Raw genomic sequence first — 23,589 nt, 5'->3', positions numbered from 1 at the left:
TTGGTCAATGGTGGGAATTATCGTGCTAAAGTTTACCAAAGTTGAACTCTAAGTTGATTTCTGTTTGAAACAGTTAGAAATGCTGGTGTTAGCTGGTCCTTACAGTAGTAGACTATGCTTGTATTGGTCAGCTCCCGGTGTGAATGTTTGGAACTGTACAAATTTAAAGCTCAATTTTGCTGAAAAAATGGAGTTTAGCCCACTGTCCCTGAATAAATTAAGATTAAAAACCCAGCTAGCACACACACATACACACAAAACCCTGCGTCTGCATCACTGAGCAGTGCTTAAATTCAAAGATCTTCCCCACGATACACAACAAACATTACAAAGGGTTCATTAAGGTAAAGTAATTAGAGAAGCATGTGTGCAGTCGTCACAGTCATGCTAAATAAAAAGAGCCCTCCTGTGAGTTTGGAAGGTCTTCAAGAGTCTCCAGCAGCGAAACTGAAGAGTTTGCTCCTTCCTTTTTCCCCTTAGTTGGAGATTCATGTGAAATCAATTGGCGGTTTGTGTGGAACAATAGGAGCATGCTCATTAGTGGAGCACCCACACTTTGGTCATTTGTCTTCTATTCACTAGGTGGCCGGAGGGCACTTTAAATTCCCATCGTTTCCTAGGCAGATATGCCTGCTCAGCCTATCCAAAATCCTTTACCGTTTGTATGTGTGTGTGTGTTTAAGTGTGAGTGTGTGAGAGAAATCCACCTGCCTCGGCATATTTGTGCTAATGTGCAGCAGCTGTTAGCTTATGCCCCTACAACTCATAAGATGCCAATTATCTATGCCAATTAAATTTTAACTCTGATTTTAGTAAATCTACCATACTTAATGTGTAAACACTACAGGTGTAATATTACACCGATTTCACCGCCTTTTCTTAGTCTAGTGCCAGTGGGCTGCATTCCATAACTTCCTGCTTATTAGAGTTTGGCTAGTCTCAGTCCAGATGGAGGTTGTATCTCCACTGTGTGCTGTTAGTTACTTAAAAGAAAACAAAGGTGAATGGTAAAATGATTACCCAAACTGTTCAGGTTACTGAATGACTCCCTAGTTTAGCTTTGACCTACTGTATTTACTGTAGTTGTGTGCATTCAGTTTTCCTATGCATTGAGGGATTATTAGCAATATTTCAGTTGTGCTCATTTTCAATTTTACCTCCAAATGAATAGTGAATACAGTTATCATAACTGAAAAAAATGATGTTAAAACTATGAAACTCACTTAGATATCATCCACCTTTAATGTTCATTGCATTCATTTACGATGAATTCTAAGTAACTTTATTGTGTTCCCTTCTTCCCTCCTTAAAGGGATATTTTTGAGCTATTGATATAAAGTGAACAAGGTGAATTGAGTCGCTCTTTGGTAGTGACAATAGTGTAAAGATCCTTGCTCATACAGGCAATTTGTTACCTCCCATTACTTTTTGTTTTTCAGGGTTTTTTTGTTCTGTTTTGTTAGTTTATTCAACAAGAACAACACAGATACACATTGTTCCATCATTAGAAGCAATGCAATATATATATAGGGCATCTAGCTGAAGCTCTTTTATATACCCTTAGTGTATTCATTTATTAAACAATATAGTTGTTCAATTTCCCAGTGGTCCAATCTGAGAAATATACAGAAGTAAACTCAGATGCTTCTATTTGAGGGTTATAATATGACATATATGAGTTGTCATAAAACAGAAGGAAATGTTATGTATGAGGTGACATTAGCCTGCTTTTGTCTAATGGAACACTGCTGTCTTTAGGTTTCACTCTTATATTCAGGTTTGTCCGACTAGAGCTACATATATATATATATATATATATATATATATATATATATATATATATATGTATGTATATACACACACACACACACACACACACACATATATATATATAAATTCCCTCTCTCACCCCCCTCCCTTGGGGGGTGGTGGTGTGTCTTCCTCAAGCTCAATCGATTATCAAAGAAGTAGTAGTAGTAGCAGATTTATTTCTCTTTCATTTAGCTAAAGCAGCTAAACTCTGAGCTAACATATGCAGTATGTGTTTGTCTGTGTTCTGGCTGTTGTTGATGTTTGGAAAGTTCATTAGAAAGTGAACAATAGAATTCAGACTGACCCTCAACAAGCTATTGACTTCCCCATGTTTCAACTGAAGGTGTTCTCAGTCCTTTCCGTCACTTTAGCCTCTTTTCACATTTTCAGAGTCAAAGACTGAGACACCGTTGCCATCCACCATATTGCATTTGTCTGTAAAGCCATTAGATCTGATACCATCAAACTGCCTAATTCCTTTCAGCACAGACATCCAACACAAAGCTGGCTTCATTGTTGAGGACTAGTAATTGATACCCAAACACTTGCTGCCATAAATCATGCACGGACAGCTTCTTGGACAGAGCGTATAATGTGATTTCATGATATTCATCCTGAAACCTCAGCATGAAAAGGCCGAACAATCCCAACAAAATGAAACAGAATCAGTGTGGAGGAGCAGTGATCACTTGCTGATTTCTCAATAAGTCCTGATCTGAAAATCTGCAATATATTCATTTATACTTGTTTCTCATGGCCTGACAGGTTTTGTTTTAAAACATACAGTATATTGGTACATTTCAGTAATCAGTTAAACTTACTGTATTTCCAACGTTCACACACCAGTTCATCTTTGCATCTGTAATCTGTTGACCACAAACAAACTTAAAGAAATGGATGATGGAAGATTAAACTCAGCCTGCCTGTTTTCTTTGGTCATGTCCATGGTATCAGTGCAGTAATATCTTCCCAGGTGTTTTTATGTAGAAAATAATGGTTTATACTGGTCTGTGCCACATTGTGTTGTTCTTTGCTTTTGATTAATTGTCTCCGACATGAGGACACATCATCCATTGTCGCTTACATAAAGGTTTCATTCATCCAAAATACAACAAAAAATATATTTTTATTACCTCTAGTAGTATCTAGCCGTGTGGACTTGTGGTTTTATTTGTCCAGGTTTGAGAGATCTGTCTCTCTGAGATCTGTCTCCACTCCAATACAATGGACTTTATTTTCATAAATGCTGTCCCTGTCAGTGTGTATAATCTACAGGCCCCAATGTAACCAGTTTCCATTGGAAATGCCTTTTAACAAAGAAAAACTCCTTAAAAAATAGGTCCATATAATATTTCTAAACATGAGAGTAGAGTTTCTGCAACCTGCTACAGTGAGATTTTATTAATTGTTAGTTCAATGCTTTATGCAATCCTGTATACAGTGCTTGAACGAAAATGAAAAAAGTGCCAGTACTGTAAAACAGCAGTCTGCATAGGGTGCATATGTAACATTTGGGGGTACAAATTATGCACAAGAATTGAGTCTACAGCCACGCTAACGGCTCTGTGAGGTTGTACTTTGGCACAGCAGTGCTTTGAGGTAAATGGGGACATGAGAATGCTAATATGCTCACAATTACCATTTTAGCATGCTAATGTTGATATAATGTTTGCCATTTTTGCCAATATTAGTTTAGTGTTAGCATGTCTATTAGCGCTAAACACAAAGTACAGCTGAGGCTGATGGGAATGTCTTAAGTTTAGGCATAACTAAGTTATTACAGTCTATCCTGAGGGGAGCATGAATGTCTGTATCAAATGCCATGGTGATCCATCCAATAGTTGTTGAGACATTTGACCAAAAAACCATAAATGTGAACCTCATGGTGGTGCTAGAGGAAAAGTCAGGGGATCAACAAAGTCATTATTATACATCCACTTGGGACCATGAATGTCTTTTTTCAGTCTAGACCAAAATAGTGGGCCGACAGACTGAGAGGCATGCTACTAGCTAAAAAGGTTCCTTGCCTACACTTCAACCCAGGACATGGTTCGCACTTTTTAGGCTGCTAGGCCACCAGAACCGCTTCACATTAATTGATTTTTTATTTATTTTCAGAACATGCAATTGCCCTTTTTCCTTTTTTCAGTTTATCTGTAAGTCTCATTTCCAGTCAGTAGGGCCAGTAAAACACTTAACAACTGGAGATAGTTTAGGGAATCAATACTGCATTGATACACAATATAACACATTAAAAGCAGCAGTCTATCTGAGTGAGTAGAGATTAACCTGTGACCGTAACACAAAGAGAACAGACTTTTCTTTTAATCATTTATGAGGTGGACTGCCCTTCAACAAGCTGCCCCTGCCTGGTAAACACACACACACACTCTACAATTAGAGCCAATTATATCCTGATCAATGAAGGAGATTCACATTCTCCAATGAAAATCTGATAACAGCAGCAACAGCCAGGGAGGTCAACCTGAACCCGCTTTCTATTCGTCTCCATTACTGGCTAAAGGAGGACAGCATGGGGGGTGAGAAACACAGCAAGACAACAATAATGACAAGTGTGTCTGCAGGGCTCAACAAGACTTTTTAAGACCTTGGTGATCTAGCCACGATAGAGTTTAAGATCAACTATAAATGAGCAGTATATGAAAAAGGACACTACAGCACCAGTTGGAAGGAAATATTAATCTAAGAGTGGATATGCATTGCAAAGAAATCTGCCATGACACAGTGGAAAAATAACAATTCTCACAAATAGATTTACTTTATCACTTTGTACGGGAATCTATCTAATTTATTTGAAGACTTGCTCCAGTTTTTTAGGGTACCCAAATGACTTGATCCTCCCAAATGTTGAAATCAACCACTTTTGGATGAATGGATTTCCATGTAATCTGTTTTAGATATTCATGGTTCCCAACGGATAAATTCTAACAACCTCACAGTCTTTTGTAGTTCTAGTAAGTCTAGTTTGCCTGTTACTTTGGTTTATGACCAAATACCTACAACACTAAAGATATTACCATCAGCTCAGCTGTATTTTGTTTATTCAGATGTCAGTAACTGCTCACCATCTGAAAACTGCTTCTTGATGACAATACAGTGAAGTTTTTACCATCATGCCTTTGGATTCAGATCATTAGCATGTTATTGAATGGAATGCAGTATTGAATACACTTATTGAATCTTACAAGGTTTATTTTTCAACTTTTGCAGGTAACTAAAGGCTAAAATAACTACAACTTATAATGTCTAATGAGCTTTTTGTGGCTGAGACGGTTTTTGTTACAGCCTGATTAATATTCACATCCTGAAAATGAACTGAGCAGCATTATATATGAACTGTTCATTGAATGTACTTGACACATTCAGTGAACAGCTGTAGCCTACTGTACTTCACCAGATACTTACTCTAAATACTGACATGAGGTCACCAGCTGATTCCATGATCATTTATCTAGAGAAGAGTCTCCACTCTGTGAAACTACAGAAACACACAGTCCACTGGAAGTGGTACAGTGATGTTACAGAGTGCTGTCTCTTCACAAAAAATCTTTGTCTGAATACAGACACAGAGAGCACATTAATTAGAGAACAATCTTTTCATTTTAGCCGTTTCAGAATTAACATTAATTAGCTACAGCTGATCTAAGCTGCTGAAGATTTCTGTCATTTTAACCAGAGACAGGAATCAGGTTAAAATAAGAAGCTGCCATCTTTATGTTTTCTATTGCTTTTTGCTAATAAATAAGTGAGGAGAGTTAAAGGTTTGATAAGAGAAGAGCGAAACATATGTGGATATTTTTCAAATACAAAGTGGAAGCGACTATCAGAACCCATCCCTAATCCTGCATGTACAATGACCCAGACTAAAACCTGTGCTATTGCTGCAGAAACTGCAAAGAATCACTGGATGGATGAACCCCCCATAAAAAAACACAAATTGTAATTTTTGTATTTCTTTTTTGTACAGATTAGAACAACAAGGTACAATAGAGCCAGGTTAGCTATTTCCCTGTGCTTCCATTTTTTTATGCTAAGCTAGGCTAACCACATCTGACTTCCTCTCTGTTCTTAAAGGGGACATGTTATGCACGTTTCCAGGTTTATGTTTTTAATCTGGGATTCTACTGGAATATCTTTGCATTATTTACAGTTCAAAACTCCTTACTTTTTTCATACTGACCCTTTACGCAGCCTCTCAGTTCAGCCTCTGTCTGAAACTGTTTTAGTTCCTGTCTCTTGTTCTTTACTCAAAATTTCAACTTCTCAGATACATCCATACATGTTGGAGCCAGAATCTGATCAGAAATATGAGCGTGGACAATGCCTACAACATATGGAAAAACCTTAGTAACCAAGGCTACAGCATGGATGGCCGTTTACGGGCATGCGAGCCAAAGTCAACTCGTTGGCAAATTAGACACATGTGGCAAACAAAGTGTTCAGAGCAGGTTGAAGCCCTGGTTTTTGACTTGCAGGGAGCATTTCCACATAAGATAACCTCAAGTTTTGGAACTTTGACCATGTTTAACATCATCATAACAGTATATAAATAACAGAAAACCACAAAAAGCATGATATGTCCCCTTTGCACATACACAATAATGAGATTGATATCCATCGTCTCTTGGAAAGAATGTGGATACGCATATTTCCCAAATTCTTTGACTATTCCTTTGATACATTTTTTGTATCAAAATCTGTAACAGAAAAAGGTTTTCAGACAGTGTAGGACAGAGAAGAAGGACTGTCTGGCTTATTTATTTCAGCAGTTGCTTTTCCTAAACTTGCACTGTTGATGTCAATTTGTCGGACACTTTGGATGTTTATTATGTGAGTGACAGTGTTCCAGCAATTATTTTCATCCATTAAAAGGAATGGCATTTGGAATTATCTGTCGGTACATTTTAAATTTAGTAAATGAGGGAATATCATCAATGAAAAACAACTTTTGAAAGCATATTTTCTCTTGTGTGTCCTCTGTTGTCTGACCCTTGTTATTTCACCTGAGGACACAGTCAGTGCAGCTTCAGGAAGCCCAGCAGGCATTTATCTGACACTAACAAGGCCTGTATTTATCTGGCCGTTGATACGAGCCATTGGACAGTCAATGGCTGTGTAAGGTCAACGGAGTGGGGTGATTAGAGGAACTTTAGAATGCATTAACAAAGTCTCATAACTGACAACTACCTGCCTTGTCATCATCCATCATTGCTCCTGAGCCGGCCTCATCATTGAAGGCGGCGGCTTTATTTATGTGAGACGTAACACGTGCCCTTCCTGTGTGTGCCTCAGGTGTGACGAGTGCCGGCTCTGCTATCACTTCGGGTGTCTGGACCCCCCGCTGAAGAAATCCCCCAAGCAGACGGGATATGGCTGGATCTGCCAGGAGTGTGACACATCCTCCTCCAAGGTGAGTGTGTGAACAGTATGTGTGTGCATGTCTCAGAAATCAACAGAGGAAGAATTCAGTTGGGGTTTGGCTGGCCTTCTTTGATTTCTTATCATGAGAGTATTTTGCTTTGTGTTTGTTTTGACTTGTGTACTCATTTAGTCAAATATTTTTCTGCAGTGATAATTGATAATTTAACTCAATTGGCACAATATCTTTATGGGAAACTTGGGACTCGGGAGAAACTCAGCAGCCAGACACTAAATTAACACTAAAATGAGAATAGCTGGTCCACTTTAAAGGTCAGTCCACTTTCAGTGAGCCTGGTCAGATTAGGCTAACCCATTGTTGCTAACTTGGGGGCTAACCTCCTTCACTTTTGCAGCAGTTGGCGGAACAACAGATGAGACTTTTCTTTGTCTTGAGAAGCTGCAGCATTTATTAACTGACACACTGTAGTCTGTACTGTATGTTTACTGACAGCATTACAGCTAACCTTTTCCTTTGCTCTGCTCACATTTACCATCACTTTTCTGCCACTCACTCTCTCATATTCGCTCAACCACACACTCGCTATACACAAATTATGCACTGCCCTGTTCCTTAAAATAGCTACACTACTCTTATAACAGTACCTTTCATGTAGATGTCCTTTGAAGAATGAGAAGAGGGAGGATTCTAGGATTTGATGCACTAGTCCATGACAGTTCCACAATAACGTAGGGTGTTATTGTGCCTGCACAGTGTGCGATTGAAAATCATAAATAGCCCACTGATATTAAAGAGGACCTATTATGCTCATTTCAGCTGTAAATTTTTATTTTTGGACTCCACTAGAGTAGCTCTGCATGATTCAAAGTTCAAAAAACTCCTTATTTATCTTACACTGGCCCTTTATGCAGCCCCTCAATATACACAGTTTCTCTTACACTCTGTTTTAGCTCCTGTCTCTTTAAGGCCCCCCTCCCGATGAGCCCACTCTGTTCTGATTGGTCAGCTTTACAAATTCAGAGTTGTGTAACTTCACCGTTAATGCAAACCAAACATTTCCTGCTTTACTGCTTCAAATTAAAAGCTTTTCAAAAACTAACTAATGGGAGACTTTTATTGTGAAGAATTTACAGGAAGTAAAAACGTGTTCCTCACTGAATTAGCGGAGCTTCGTTAGCGGCACTAAAAACTGGTCGAAACAACAACATATGGAGCTATTTGGAGCTATTTGTTCAGTGGATCAGTTAGAAATAACGCAGGGATGAAGAGTACAAACAGAAACAACCACAGTGAGATGTTTTATGAAGAGCTGCAGACAACCAGCACACCTCCAACAGGTAAACTACTTATTTCACTTTGCTGTGCTGTGTAATGGCATTGTGGCTTGGCGCAACTACTCCCTGAGTGGAGCAGCGAACTCATGCGCTGTGCACGCAGCAGATGTCCATATAAAGAAATCTGTCACAAACTGACGTCAGCTCGGGCCGAAAGTAGAAAAAACAGTTGGAAACCGAGCATTTAGAGCAGTCTGAAGCTGCAGCTTTTTGTTCACAGGGATTACTGCTACATATGTTTACTTTGTTATTTGACATGTTGGCCACTTTTAACATGAACATCTGACATTGTGATATCATATATATGTCTGAAAATAAGGAAAAGCATAATACATCCCCTTTAATGATCGTGTGAAATTTTAGCAGTGGTGATCATATATGTGAAACACTGGGAAAGCCCTTCAATTCCAGCAGACTAACAAGCTGATTTGATCACTTTTGTATAAGTTTTAATCAGCTAGATAGGAATTACAGTTAAATAGCCTTAATTAGCTACCGTATTGGCTTGAATATAAGGCGACCATGATTATATGATGGCCCCTCTTTTCCAACACCTGTTTTTGGAAAGATACATCACAGTATAGTCACATACTCACACTCACACACACAGTTTGGGAGTGGTCAAAGCTATCTTCTTCGGCAGTAAGCCCTTTTCAAACAACAAAACAGTGGTAATTGGCAGCTTGACAGATTCAGTCTGCATTCCATTTCTGCAGTAAAGAGGAAGAGGCTTTGGATTCGTTTTCACTTGTCTTGGATTTATTTCCTCTACGGCACAAAAACATGCTACACAAGACTTTAGAAACTCTTGCAGGTTAAACTGAGCTAACAAAACACTTTTAGTCGTGACTGACTCTAACACACTCACTATAAACAGACTTTAAGACACTTGGTAGCCTAGCAACATTAAGGCCACAAACAACCCATAAAGCAACACTCAATGTAGGAATTGGTTTTATACCAGTTCTTTCTCCATTCAAAAAGAATATCTGATGTTGTGAAAATATATATTAATATATTGAATATAAGAATATAAGATGACCCCCACAGAATAAAATATCGTCTCATATTCGGGACAATACATTTCAGCTACAGAACAGAAACCAACTGAATTTGAGTCATTATTGGATTTTATTTCCATCTAACTGCCAGCGATGGTGGCTTTGCAGCTATTTGTTTTGTAGATACTGTACGTCTGAAGTTCTTTTTACCAAACGGGAGATACCTTAGCTAATTATATAAGGCATTAGAATAGTGGAGAAACATATATGGAATGCTGAGGTCACAGAGGGCAGACTGTGCTCATGTCATTACTATAACTGGACCTATGCAGCTAACACTAGCTAGGCTGTCTCCTTTCTATAATGAAGGATGAACACAGCACTGAGTGTGCTGGAGCTGCTGATGCCTCAGCAGGTATTCAAATAAGATGGAGGATCTATAGTAGTAGTAATGCAATGTTAGTTAACTAATTTGTATTCTGAGTGGAACACAAACAGCATTACAGTGCTCCCAAATGTTGAATGTTGTAAAGAGATGGATAGCTTGAATTGTTAATAGTTGTCAGCTATCAATATGTGAACTTGCTGAATGAATGAAAAAGCCTCCACAATGTGAGAGCCTTTTTTCATTCTTTATTCTCCTAAAACGTTGATGAGAAAAACTCCTTAGGGTACCTTTAAGTGCTGATAATTTGATAGAAATAAATAGATGTGTGTTTTAAATCACTACAGACAACTTTCATATGACTCATGCTTCCCTACTTGTTTTTTGTGTGATTATTGCAGCTAAAAATGCTTGATTTTGCAGCAGCTATTCTCAAAAATTGCGACACGATTTACAATGTTTTATGTGCTCTTTTTGCACTAAAATTGCAGGAAAAATTGTAAGTAAAGAAAAATAATGTGATTTTTAAAGAACTACCACTACTGAAGAGTCAAATATAATCACATCCTTCAATAAAAAGCATATATATGCAGCAGCTTCAGTCACAGTGATTTGCTTATGTTGTTTATTCATTACAGGCAGTTTCTTAAAGTGATTGTCCAATGAAGATTTCCGCTTGTGGTCCACCACAGTGTTACAAGGAGTACAAAATAGTTTCCCTCCTTGCTTGGTTTATGTCGTTTTTGTTGCCAGGTGAGCTTTGTCCAACTTCCACCTGAATCCTTGCTGAATGCGCTGCAATTACAGAAATTACCACAACATGAAATGCAACAATTGGTCCAAATCACTAGCGGCTGATTTGGCCATTTCATTCAGTAATTTAGCAAAATTGCAAGCTCTTGTAAATACTGAGATTTCTTGAATTTGCATTAATAATTGCGATTGCAAAATTCCTGGAGGGACTGACTTGTGGTTCTAATATTTCTGTGAATCCTATGTCTGGTCACTGCAAGTCTCCTTTCAATTACTGTAATTGTATGAAAATTAATAATCAAAATTTCAAATAGAACACTGATTGTCTATCTGAAAAAGGGCCTAAAAAGCAGGATTTAATTTTCATGGAAATACACACCAAACATCACGTCATCCTTACACAACTGTTTGTTTTCTTTTTGTTTAGTTGTTTGCTTGTTTTCATTGAATTATATTGCAATAAATGGTTACATTTGGCTGCTTCTCAACCTAATTGATAAATGTATCCTCATTTCCATTTCTCTAGAAACTAGTACTCTGTCCTACTAGGCTCCATCTAGGTAGAAAATGGGGGCTGATTGATGGGTGCACAGGAGGTGAATTATAAAAGCCATAGTGGAAATGCAGAATCACATGGCTGAAATATTCAGTTATGAAGAAACCCAAAAGGTTAAAGCTCTCTTTAAATAAAGTGGTCCCCTTATGAAAATCTATAATAATCAAATTTATGCTTTTGCGTGAATGTACAATTTTAGTGTCACATGTTTATTTTACGTATTGTGCATCTCCTACACAAAATGTAGATACTGTGTGATATAATAAGTAGCATATTAAACTTATTCATTTACTCTTACTTAGCTAAAGTGATGGACCTATCTGTGCTCTTTGCCATAGTTAAGCTTTCATGCTAATGAAGAACAAAACCTGAATATGAGCTGAATATGAATAACAGACCAGGCAGCATGTCTCAGTATCAAATGTGAACATCTGTGTTTTATCCATAAAGGGATTTAGGGTTATTTCCTGTCGACTGGGATTACACTCTAACTTCTAATGAACCTCACCACAGTTCTGTTGAGAAGAAACAACCCCCACATTTCAGCCATCTTGATGTGCTTGTATCCTTAGTCTTATTTTCTGAATTATATTGATTTTTATTCATCACTGAAGCCACTTTTTTTTTAGATACTAAATTAAATGTACAGTAACTTATACCATCATCTGATTCTGATTCTTCATTGCACATCAAATAATCACATCCCCTAGAACAAAAAAAATAACAGTGATGAATCCTTGACACTGTCTTGTACTCTACTCCCCAGCGTACAACGCAACATCACATTCTCTCAGATCTGAGTCTAGACATATAAAAACTGAAATCAACTCTCAGTGGTGGACATCCAGAATTCACAGAAGCTTAATTACAGAGATAACTCTTGTTTTTAATCATAATTTGTAAATTGTCGAGATCAAGACCTGCCATCAACAGAAGTTAGGGTTGCAGAAATCCATGAATAAAATGCAGCTGTACTGCCTGTGAAAGCTATACCTAACTACTAGGGGTGTGCCCAAATACAAATACATTATTCGGCAAAGCACAAATAGTGGGTTTTATACGAATATTTGTTTCATACAAATATTTAAAAAATTATTTGTTGGGAGTATTCCCTAGAGATAAAGCTGAGCTACTGACACAAGCAAAGTGCTCCCAAGGGACTCTCCATAACCTGTTGTTCCCCTTCTCCTTTCCACAAAGTGAGGTTGTAAAAAATAGGCAATGATGAAAAGTGCAAAGCAATAATCACCTTTGAAGTTCCTCCCTACACGTTACACGGTGTGCTGTCTCTGTGTTTAGGGGTGTATAAATAGGAAGAGGTCTGTCTGCAATGAAGCGATGAGTAAAGTTTTAGCTCAGTAGTCAGCGTAGTCGTCTATGATCTGGGAGACTCCAGTTCAAGACCCGGTGTGGGGACCTCCGTCGTAAGGTAGTTTATTCATGAACACTTATTGTAACACTTTAATTTTCTAAAATTAAAAGTGTCATAAAAACAAAAAAAGTATTTTAAGCCTCTTTCCACTTTTATTCAAATACAAATACAGATACAAATAATTTTGCTGCCTCAACAAATACAGATACAAATACAAATAGTGAGATCTCTGCACATCCCTACTAGCTACATCTATGAAAAATAGTTACAAAAAATGGCCACAAAAATGGCATCCAGAGCATCAACACAGCTGTACAAGTTGTAAGTCAAAACTAACGACTCTTAAATTGACATATTTCTCTGATTAACATGAAACACATTACCTGCTCCAAGCAACTGCTACCGCAGCGACCATGGTGACTGAAAATTACAGCAGGACAGATATGTAACTGATTAGATAGCTTACATGAACACAGAATGAATCAATTGAAACAAAGTGACTCTGATTATCAGGCTGCTTTAAAGCTTCTATGTGTAGGATTTAAAATTTTTCAACTTTGGCACCCCAGTGGTAGCCTCAAAAAACACACTGTGGCGACTGCACACTAGAGGACTACATTGGGATTGGGACCCTGCACAAATCTTGCAGGAGCAGGTGGTTTTAACTTTGCTGCGGGCGGGAGCAGGCGGTCAAAAAATATACTGTGGGTTCTGGGATTTAGAAAGCACTGCAGGCGCAACTCTCACAGAGCCGGGCTGAGTGCTCAGTCAGCGCTCCTCCTGGTACTCCCTGATACCGCTACCTGCTGCTCCTCCTCACACACATACACACACACTCATGAGTGTACACCACTGGCTGCTGCAACCTGCTGACTTCACCTGTACGAGCAAGGAAAAGAAACACCAAACAATGCGTGCGTATTACATTATGCGATACTACAGGTTATTACTGTTTTTGCGCTCTTTTAGGTAACAGAGGAGTAGCATGCCATCATCATTAGGTGCGCCACTCCTAATCAGTGTGTTAAAAGACACAGGGAAACTAAACCAAATAAAACAACCTCAGCAAAACAAACAACCACAGCCAGCAACACATGTTCTAAAATAATATGTAGGCTAACATAAATAAATACAGTTTTGCCTTAGAACAGGCATAGCCTACTTATTTCACTAGAATAAGTGTAATTACTGCACTGGTATGAATATAATTATGCACTAGGATGTAATTTTGCTATGTTATTACCATAGCAAAATATAGGTATGCGTCTCTTCATTAATACTACACCGTAAAATAATGTGTTTTCCCTGCGGGACGGGAGAAGACACAAAATCAATGCAACTCTATTGTGCACAGATTGCGGGAGCGGGCGGTAATGGTCAGAAAATCCAGGGGGAGCGGGATTAAGGAAACAGTCCTGCGCAGGGCTCTACCACACACCCCTACCTCTCTCAAGTATATCCAACCTCTAAAGCAAAACATAGACTGCACCAGTTTTCAATGTGAGTATCTCATATTTCTACAAAAAAAATCAGAATAATGCATACAAATTCATGTACAAATTCTTCACACTGTGGCTTTAATAAATCAATACTCACAAAAGACAGCAGAAAAAAAACTAATTTCCATTTAAATACAATGTTGTCTTATAAGGTTAAAATCTCAAAATGAAAGAATAAAGGCTTAAATTGGTTACCTGGTGTTAATATGGAGGGCTGTACTGTTGTTGACAGAAGTTGTAGAGAGAAGGCTACTAGAATAGCAGCAGAAAAATAGCTTCTAACAGCAGTAGTTGAAGGAGGAGGTTTGTAAATGAAGAGACAGTAAGGCTCCTAAAGGACCTGCAGGTCCAGTCTTGTTTAATCAGACCTAGCCAGAACATCCTAATACTTTGCATTTTAAACAGAATATTAATACCTGATAACATAAAACCTGTCGGACATTTGAGAATTTTGTCATATATACAATAGTACTATTAATGTCACATCTACACTCATGGCTCAAAGAAACAATAGACAATTGTTGGAAAAGCAACAAACTGGCAACTTCTCTATGTTTAGAGTCTTACCAGTATTGAGGCTAAAACTATAATTTTTGCTCTAAGGAAAGACAGAAAAATCAAAGAATTTATCCCAAGCAGCAACTACCACGGCTTGTGGCTGAAGCCACTGCAGAAGTACCTCAAACTGCAATGCCACAGGCAGCCACTAGATGCTAGCTCCATCTGACTCCCATTCAAAAAGCCTCAAAAGTCTTTCTATCTTGAAATACTAAGTCAATCATTTTTTTTGAGCAAGTCATTATGGTCTCAATCACTAAATTCACACCCTCTAATAAGACCTCTTTGCAAGGCCTTGCAGTCCTGTTCAGTGGTGTGTCCATATCAGGCAGTGATGGTCCCTGTCGGGATACTCTTGATGGTGCAGGAGTAGAAATTCCTCAGTATTTGAGGAGATACCTGGAATTTCCTCATGCATCTGAGGTGAAACATTCTTGCCTTTCTCACCACTGAGTCAGTATGCAGCATCAAGGTCAGGCCCTCGGTGATGTGGACACCAAGGTACTTGAAGTTGTACACCCTCTCTACCAAAAACCTGTTGGTATTAAGGGGGGCGTAGTTCCTTCCCAAAGTCCACTATCAGGTCCTTAGTCTTCCTGATGTTCGGGAGTAGGTTTTTGTTCTGCCACCAGTGGGTCCGCTCCTCTACCTCCTTCAGGTAGGCCTTTTCATTGTTATCTGTGATCAGGCCCACCACAGCTGTGTCGTCAGCAAACTGGATGATGATGTTGGAGTCAAAAGTGGCTACACAGTCATGTGTGTACAGGGAGTACAGCAGGGGGCTCAAAACACAGCCCTGAGGTGATCTGGCATTAAGGATGAGGGAAGAAGAGGTGTGTCTACCTACTCTCACCACCTGGGGTCTGCCCATCAGGAAGTCAAGGATGCACAGCGAGGTGTTAAATCCCAGGTCTTTGAGCTGTATGACTTGTAATCTGTCATAGTTCTTAGACCTTGCCACATGCTTCTGGGATTGCCCTCCTTTTTGCCTCCTTTACTGCTCTTACATTGTAGGCCGCTGCTTTTATGTCCATGTTTCCAGACGTGTGTGTTTATGGCATCCCAGATGGTTCTGGTAATCCACGGTTTCTGGTTGTGGAATGATTTAACTGTAGTTTTTGGGTACAGTTGCTTCTGTCGTTTCACAAATAAAATAATAAAATAATTAATTAGTTAATCAATTCATAATAATTATTATAATGAAATAATAAGTTGACCTGACTACCCATCCTAACCTCCTTTGTAAGAGGTTTTGTGTCTCTATAACGTCTCCCTTCTTCATTATTCTTGCAAATACAAGACATTGCATAACAAGGAGTATATAAACATACGCTGTTTAAGTGTTTTAAGAACCAACCAATACTGTTATTTTTCTGGCAAGGACAACCTACCTAGCTCTCACAGTTTGGTCTATCTCCGATATAAAAAATATGAAGAATATGAATTTGAGTAATATCTGTGAATATTAACTGCACACTTCAAATCCCCATGCCAGATGAAACCTGTTCTACGCTGTATTTCCTCCTTTAATCATTGATTCCCAAGTATAGACTTAGTTCACATATTATACTTTTATTCTGTAGACCTTTAACAGTAAAGACGAATAGTAAGTATCAAGTCTCTGTGGCTTTCTCCCCCTCAACTCTGTGTCATCTCCCTCGTTCTGCAACCTCTTAGACATTGGTATCTCATTCCCTCTGGAGTATCTTGTCCCTATGAAGTTGCTCCCATCCTCCTCCTCCTCCCTCCCACTTGTTTACATCAAATCGCAGCACCTTCAGGCTTCGGCTCTCTGTGCCCCCAGAGTGGGGTGACATTTCACTGGTGACAGGAGAATAACGTTTGCTGTGTTGACGTGACAAATTAGTGTAAAGGATTTTTTTTTTCTCTTTTTCTTTAGCAAGCAAAGATCACTTGTGTCAATAACTGTAAGCCTGTTCAAAGAGTTGGTTATAGCGCTGTGTTTATTTTCTACTTTAGAAAGCCTAGCTTTGGGAGAATGGTTTCCGATTCTGAAAGACTTATACTATTCGATTGGAGTTCATCTGGCACATTGAAGAGGCATGTTTAAGCAACAAATGGATGAAAGAAGCCAACACGTGTACGCCATTTCTAATATTGCAGGGTCTACATTTTGAGAGGCAGTTAAGAATGTGACATTTTTGAGAAAGCATGGTGTACAGACCTTTTAAGGCGCAAGGTGCTCAGAGTGTCTCAGTAATAGCAAGTGTGGGGAGATAATTGACTCCACTAAGGGCATCTAAAAAGCACTCTGAGATGAGAGCTGTATTTAAGGAAAGTTTTATTATCTGCTTTTAAATGCCAAGCCATGCACCACTTTTGCCTGTGGGGGGAGAATGTTTCTTAAATGCCAGCATTAAGTGCAGAATATTACCTGATCGTTGCAACTGAGATCCAGCTGCTGGCAGAGATAGCAGGGGGTCAACCCCTCCGCCTGACAGTCTGCTACAAAGAATGGTACAGGAAGTGATTTGTCAGAGCTCCCTGCAGCCACTGCTCTTATCTAAGAGGAAGATGTATGACATCTGAAGGAAGAGGTACACAGGAATTGGTGTGGAAAATCTTACAGTATGTGATGCTGACCACAATTTGGTTTAATCTCTTGTTCAAAAATCCTGTTTGTGCATCGCACTTAAGAATCCACAGGATTGCTTGAAATAAGTATAACATGGATGTTATACTTTGCTATTTGGATTTGCTGCCATTTAGAGGGATGAGGCATGATATTGTGTGCAAATGGGGATAACGGCACACACTTTCAGGCACTTTCAGGCAGTTATGTCCTCATAATAGTTGCACACATGAAAAGAGACGGAAGTAGTGGTTATTTGTCAAATAATGACAAATAATGCCAAGTATGAACTGATCAGTTTTTAGCATCATGTGGCCATTTACATAACACTTTACATACCACTTTGTCCAATGATCTAATGATCACTAGATTAGAGTTGGAACGATTAGTTGATCAACAGCTATTTTGATAATCGACTTAAAGTAATATAATCGACTTCTCAGTTGTAAAGGTTGTTGCTTCTCTTATAACATAATAAGTTTTGGACAGGTGGGCAGACAAAATAAGCTTGATGACATCACCTTAGGCTGTAGGATATTGTGAAGGGCATATTTCACTACTATTTGACATTTTATAGACCAGAACAGTTCATTGATAAAGTGAGAAAAAAACTCAGCAGATTAATGGATAATGAAAATAAGCATTAGGTGCAGCCCTACACTAGATGCTGGCCCCAACAAAACAGGCTTTATAAGTTAATAAGCCCCAACTTCTCATGCAAAATTAAAACTTTTTTTCCAAAAGAAGTTAGGCGTTCCATCCCATTTTTTTTTATGACAATTCTAAGAAATCACTCTGCCATTAAGGCCTGATAACCAGATGGAATCATTCCGCTTCATTCATGCAGCCATTCATTGTGTTCGTGTTTGAACATGGAAGCTGCAGTAGTGGTTGCCAGGAACACTTACCTCAAGATTTTGTGAAACGACTGAAGATACATGCTGATTTACCAGTTGTTATTTCTGTAAGTCGACTCACAACAACATGCCCACAGTGTCCAGCTGCACCATCTCATTCACACTTATTGCCATTTTTGAGGCCACTATTTTTCATGGACGTAGCTAGCTATGTCAGAAGATGATGTCCACACTCTGTAATCCCTCATACAAAGCTCTGATTTTTCAATTGTTCCTCCAACTGGGGAAACAGCCACTACTGAGTTCAACACGAGAGTTGGTTAAGTGGTTAAACAAATCAAAATCAGAATCAGAGTTGTTGGTCAAACGTGGAGTTATGAGAGGTCAACAAAACTTTATGAATCTCATTTGTGTTCCTTTGGTATATTTTGGTTGTGTGACCAAATCCAATACAAATATACAACAAAGTAATTGTACCTACTGTAATTCCTGCCAAAGAAAACCCTGAGACAGAGGTCTTTTTTGTTTCTGCTGGTGTTTCTTTTATTGTCCCCTGCTAAAGGTCACAGTAAATTGGATTCTGTCTGTGAGGCCTTGATTAATAACAAAATATCATTTTGATGATGATTTGTTTCTGTGATTTGCTTGTATTGTTGAGGTATTTCTAGAGCAGTAGTAATTACAGAGAAGCTGCTGGTTTACAGTGTTGCAGAAAAATGCAGGAGCTGAGCATTTGTGCCATTGCACACATGTTCCTGTTGTGCAAAGGGGCAATAAAAGGCTTTATTAGACAGGCTTGAGTTCATTATAGACGCTGTGTTTCTCTCGGCCTGCTTGGCTTAGATAAACCTCACTCTGACCAAGGCCACATCCCTCCCGCTGTCGCCCCAGGCCCTCACCGAATTGATTTCAGTAATAAAGTGACTGTCTTTCCGTAATATATGGATGGCCTTTAATTCAAGCCTGTTACTGTGCCAAAGGGTGCCTGTTTAAGGCTTTATTTACACCCTTGCAGCGCTGCCTGGCATGCTGGGCTCCATGGTGAATCACACCAGAAGATTTGGATAAAAGGTTTGAAATGCCAAAAGCTCTTAAAGTTGCTCAGGCAGTGTTTAAAGTACTCAACTGTGAACTTGTGTGGGATGCACTACTTTAGCTGCACTTAGACTTGTTGTCATCAAAAGGATTGCAACTGTTGAAATTACTGTCCGTAAAAGTTTCATTTTCTTCACTTCTTCCACAGCCATAGGCCTACTCCTACTCAGCAAACACTTTGTATTTGAAGTTCTGCTATGATCTCAGAGTATTCAGCTCTGTTTATGTATATATGACAGTTATGTGTTTGCCTTTTCTGACTGTGGAGTGTTTATGAGTCAAATGTGTTTGTAATTTTTTATGGTTTGTAGCAGCTAATGTACGTTTTGATGTCATTCCCAATTCAGAGGAAGATTACCTTTACAAGCTGTGCCATCAATCAGAAGCTTCATCGGTTGACCTGTGAAAGACTGTAATTAAGTTAGCCTAATTAACTTAATGAAGTGTCACACTTGGCTGACTTTACTATATAGAGCAAATTGAAAGAAAAATAGGCATCATTACTCATCAGATGTTCTGGTATTTAGAGTGAGGCAGAGGGAACACATTTTTTACCAACTCCTCAGCCAGTGGGTGTCTATCTTAGTGGAAAAATCTAACCTTTAGCCTGTTTTTATTTTCTCAATGAGGCATTTTTCATTAGCAATCTGATTGGTTTAATCAGTATCATTGGTGCATTTATGGAATGAAGATAAATCCCTGTGTGTGAGTGGAATTTGTTGCTCTCTACATTCTCTTATCTGTATTCAAGTTTAATCTTAATGCCGTAAGGACTGTGTGATCAATAGGCCGAACAGTCAAGGCTTTTACTCAAGTGCATGAGGTGCTTAAAGCATGATAACCACATCAATGATGGTTGTCTTTTAGCATGGCCAAAGTTTAACCGTAGTTTAATGTGATTTAAAGGCAGGCAGGGGCAGCTAAACTAGCCTGCAGGGAGCACAGGACATGGTCAAGGGTGGCCAGGCGGGACGCCGAAGACGAAGGGAAAATCAATGGCTAGGAGTCACCTCAATCACTTTAACTAGGCGCTACAGACGCCCATGCTCCTCTCAGGGGCCAATTTGTGGAGTAAACAGGCTACTGTGATTGCTGTCGGGGTCCCCATTGGCCCTGGCAGTCCATTTCTCTGGACCTGGCTCCATTCTAATAACCCTCTTAGCGGAGAGCATACATGAGGCCACTTTTCGGACCCCCTCAGTATTTTATGGCTATAAACAGTGTAGCAGACACTGAGCAGCAGCGCTACCAGCCTTTGTTAAGATAACATTCCTACAAATCCCTGGCTCCTGCTGCATGGGCAGAAAGCAGGCTATAATTTAATGGCGTTCTATATAGAGACACAACACTTCAACTCAATAAATATACATAATAAACTTTAGTTTTACATTTCTTTTGGTAAACACTTCACAGTTGAATACAGGGGCACTATAGATATATTATTGGCCATAACTTGTGCATATAAAATAGAGTAGAGCTTGAATTGTTGGTCAATTGATCAATTAGTTAATTAACAGAAAAATAATCTGTAATAATTGGTTAATTGTTTACTATTACCATTACCAGTCTTCAAGCAAAAATACAACACATTCGCTGGTTCCAAGTTCTAGAGAGTAAACAAAATGTGTTTGGTCCTTGGACTGCTGGTTGGACAAAATGACTATAATGCCAATCATTATAAGAAAAATTACTGGCATTTTCCACCATTTTCTTGACATTTTATTGACTTATTGAATACTCAGCAGATTAATTAGAAGTAGAACTAGAAGGACTAGTGTGTAAGATTTAGTGACATTTAGCGGAACAGACTTGGCAGAAATGGAATATAATATTCATAAGTATGTTTTAATCGGTGTATAATCCCATGAAAATTAGAATCCTTGTGTTTTCGTTAACTTAGAATGAGCACTTTATATCTACAAAGAGAGTGGGTCCCCTTCCACGGGGGGCACCAAGTTGCACCGCCATGTTTCTACAGTAGCCCCGACCAGACAAACCAAACACTGGCTCTAGAGAGGGCCTTTCCCATTTTTTGCAAGTCTCATGGCCACTGTAGATTCTCCTACACGCTTTGGGGGGGAGGGGGGATGGGGGCAGTATTCAGTTGGTTGCAAACTGCAACCTTACTGCCAGATGTCATCAAATCTTACACACTGGTCCTTTAAAGCACAATTAAACACAATGATCTCACTTAGATTTTCATGTTTGAACTCCAACTGAAGTATTGCATGATTATTCCATTGGTTCAGAAAAGTTGTTTTGATGAGAGCTTACCAAAACCAACAACTAAGGCTGGAATAATAGCGCTCCAAAGATGCAGGTGAACATCTCTGTGATCCTCTGCAGAAATAATCATGGGTAAATGTTGGTTGCAGAGAGACTGGCACCCAGACATCCCAAATCCCATGAATTGTGCAGGTTCTCGAGATATGCAAAGGACATACATACATACAGACAGACAGAGATGCCTTGCTTTACATAGAGAGATATAAAAGAATTTAGTTAATAATAATGAACATAATACAGTTTCATGAACATCCAAGCAACTTTCCCAACATGGCCCCTGCGTTTGGGGGCACTATGGAACCCGCGGGCCACGCCCAAGCCCAATCACTACAGAAATTTGCAATTTTCGCCAGTTCTGACGTATGTACCAATTTTCATTAGTTTTCAAGCATCCCAAGCCCCTCAAAATGCAATGGTGTACTATAATAATAATAATAATAATAATAATAACAACAACAACAACCGTTGAGCCCTGGCGCTTTCATGCTTGGGCCCTAATTATCAGCAGTTGATATGATGTTTGGCAATTAAATCTGCAAAAGCGACCGTGAACACCAGCTAATTTACCCGAGTGTTTTGTACATCACTCTTTGCTAATAAAAAAGAGTAAGTAAAGATAAAGCGTTCAATAAGAGATCTGGGAGGATTGAAGATTAGCATATCTGGGTATTGGAACTGGCTGTTGGAACCCAACGCTAACAGCAGGGTTGATGCTTCAGAGGTTGTCAGCAAAATGTTCAGTCCATCATCATTCATCAGTTGAACATCATTCAACGCTTTATTGCACTGACTAATCACATATGCACAAGCAGAAATTTCCAAGTAGAAAACCTTGCAGCATGTACCTGCTAGCATTGTGCTATCAAGTGCATGTTACAAAACGTATTTGCAAATGTTCAACATAATTGGCTTTATGTGTCAAATTACAAGTCATTAGATTTTTCTGAGATTAAGCCTCTCATTGTGTTGCATGAGCAAATTGCATCATGATAAATCTGGGCTAGGTGCTGGATTGCTCATACAAGCATGTGTTGTGCCACACACTTACTGTACAGACACATACATTTAACAAAATGCTGGTGTGCAGGACTGTATCTCATCGATGCTATAAATCACACTAATGGGGATCAGCAGAGAGCCTCTTGTTCATAACAGAAAGGCTTCATAGACTACAGCATGCTGAAGTCTCCATTCCTCTGCTACTTATTGCTACTGTACATTTATCTCACTGCTGTCTGCTGCAGACCTTCTCTTCATGTACTGGCTCATTACAGGAACCTCCAGCACTGAGGCCTGACACTCACTCTGCCCTCTTTTTAGCCTATATTTGTTTGCATTTTGGTGGGTTGCAAGATAAAAAGGCATGCCCAATTTACTATTAGCAGTTCCTGTTTACACTGTTTAAAACAATTATCATTGGATTACTTCAATACTGAAGAAAACTATCAAATGTGATGATTATCAGGCAAGATCTGAAGTTATAAGGAGCAACCTTTTTCTATGATTCCTTAGCCTATTTATGAAGGTTTATCCATGGTGGACATTGGAGATATCGATGTCCCTGTAGAGTGTAAGTCATGCTGAGTCAGTATGTGTATGTGAGTTATGAGTTATGACTTTAAGAAGAGGGGGTGAGAGGGTAAACAAAAGCAGGAGTGAGCTTTCTGTAGACGGTCTTTGTATAACTGACTGAACTGATGTTTCTCAAATTCATGAACGAATTTAACATTTCATGATGTATTTGAATCATTAATGACTGTAACAGGTGTAGTAAAAGCGTGGTGATGTGCCTTGGGCTCTATGAAGAGGAAACACAAGAGTGTTTTGCCCCTACAGGGATGTTGAGTATATATAATTATACCAGGAGTTTACCGTGCAGAAGCCAGACCTTGTGTTTTTGTGTAGAGTTTGTTTTCAGGGAACCTGCATCAAATGCTCTGTGTAGAACTCATTATATCATGTAAGACACATTCACCACTTAGCCAGAACTCTCCTCTCCTCTTTGTTTTATCATACAAGCTCTTTGACATGTTTTGTGTCCTCAGCTCAGGAAAAAGCAGAGACACACAACCAGTTTTCCCACAGTG

General features: G+C 39.0%; 1 protein-coding gene across 4 annotated transcripts in view; it reads left to right on the top strand.

Annotated features, from left to right (window-relative positions):
- Positions 1-23,589, top strand: part of phf14 (PHD finger protein 14) — a 95,310-nt gene that overhangs the window by 60,945 nt on the left and 10,776 nt on the right. For all 4 annotated transcript variants that reach the window (XM_042434789.1, XM_042434787.1, XM_042434788.1 and 1 more), the window contains exon 17: positions 7,126-7,243. In XM_042434789.1, coding sequence (XP_042290723.1) covers positions 7,126-7,243 — 118 coding nt within the window. The remainder of the gene's footprint in view (positions 1-7,125; positions 7,244-23,589) is intronic.

This window comes from Thunnus maccoyii, chromosome 15 (assembly GCF_910596095.1).
Source record: "Thunnus maccoyii chromosome 15, fThuMac1.1, whole genome shotgun sequence".
In the NCBI taxonomy this organism is placed as follows: Eukaryota; Metazoa; Chordata; class Actinopteri; order Scombriformes; family Scombridae; genus Thunnus; species Thunnus maccoyii.
Note: the sequence above shows the minus strand (reverse complement) of the source record. Positions and strands in the feature narration are given on the sequence as shown.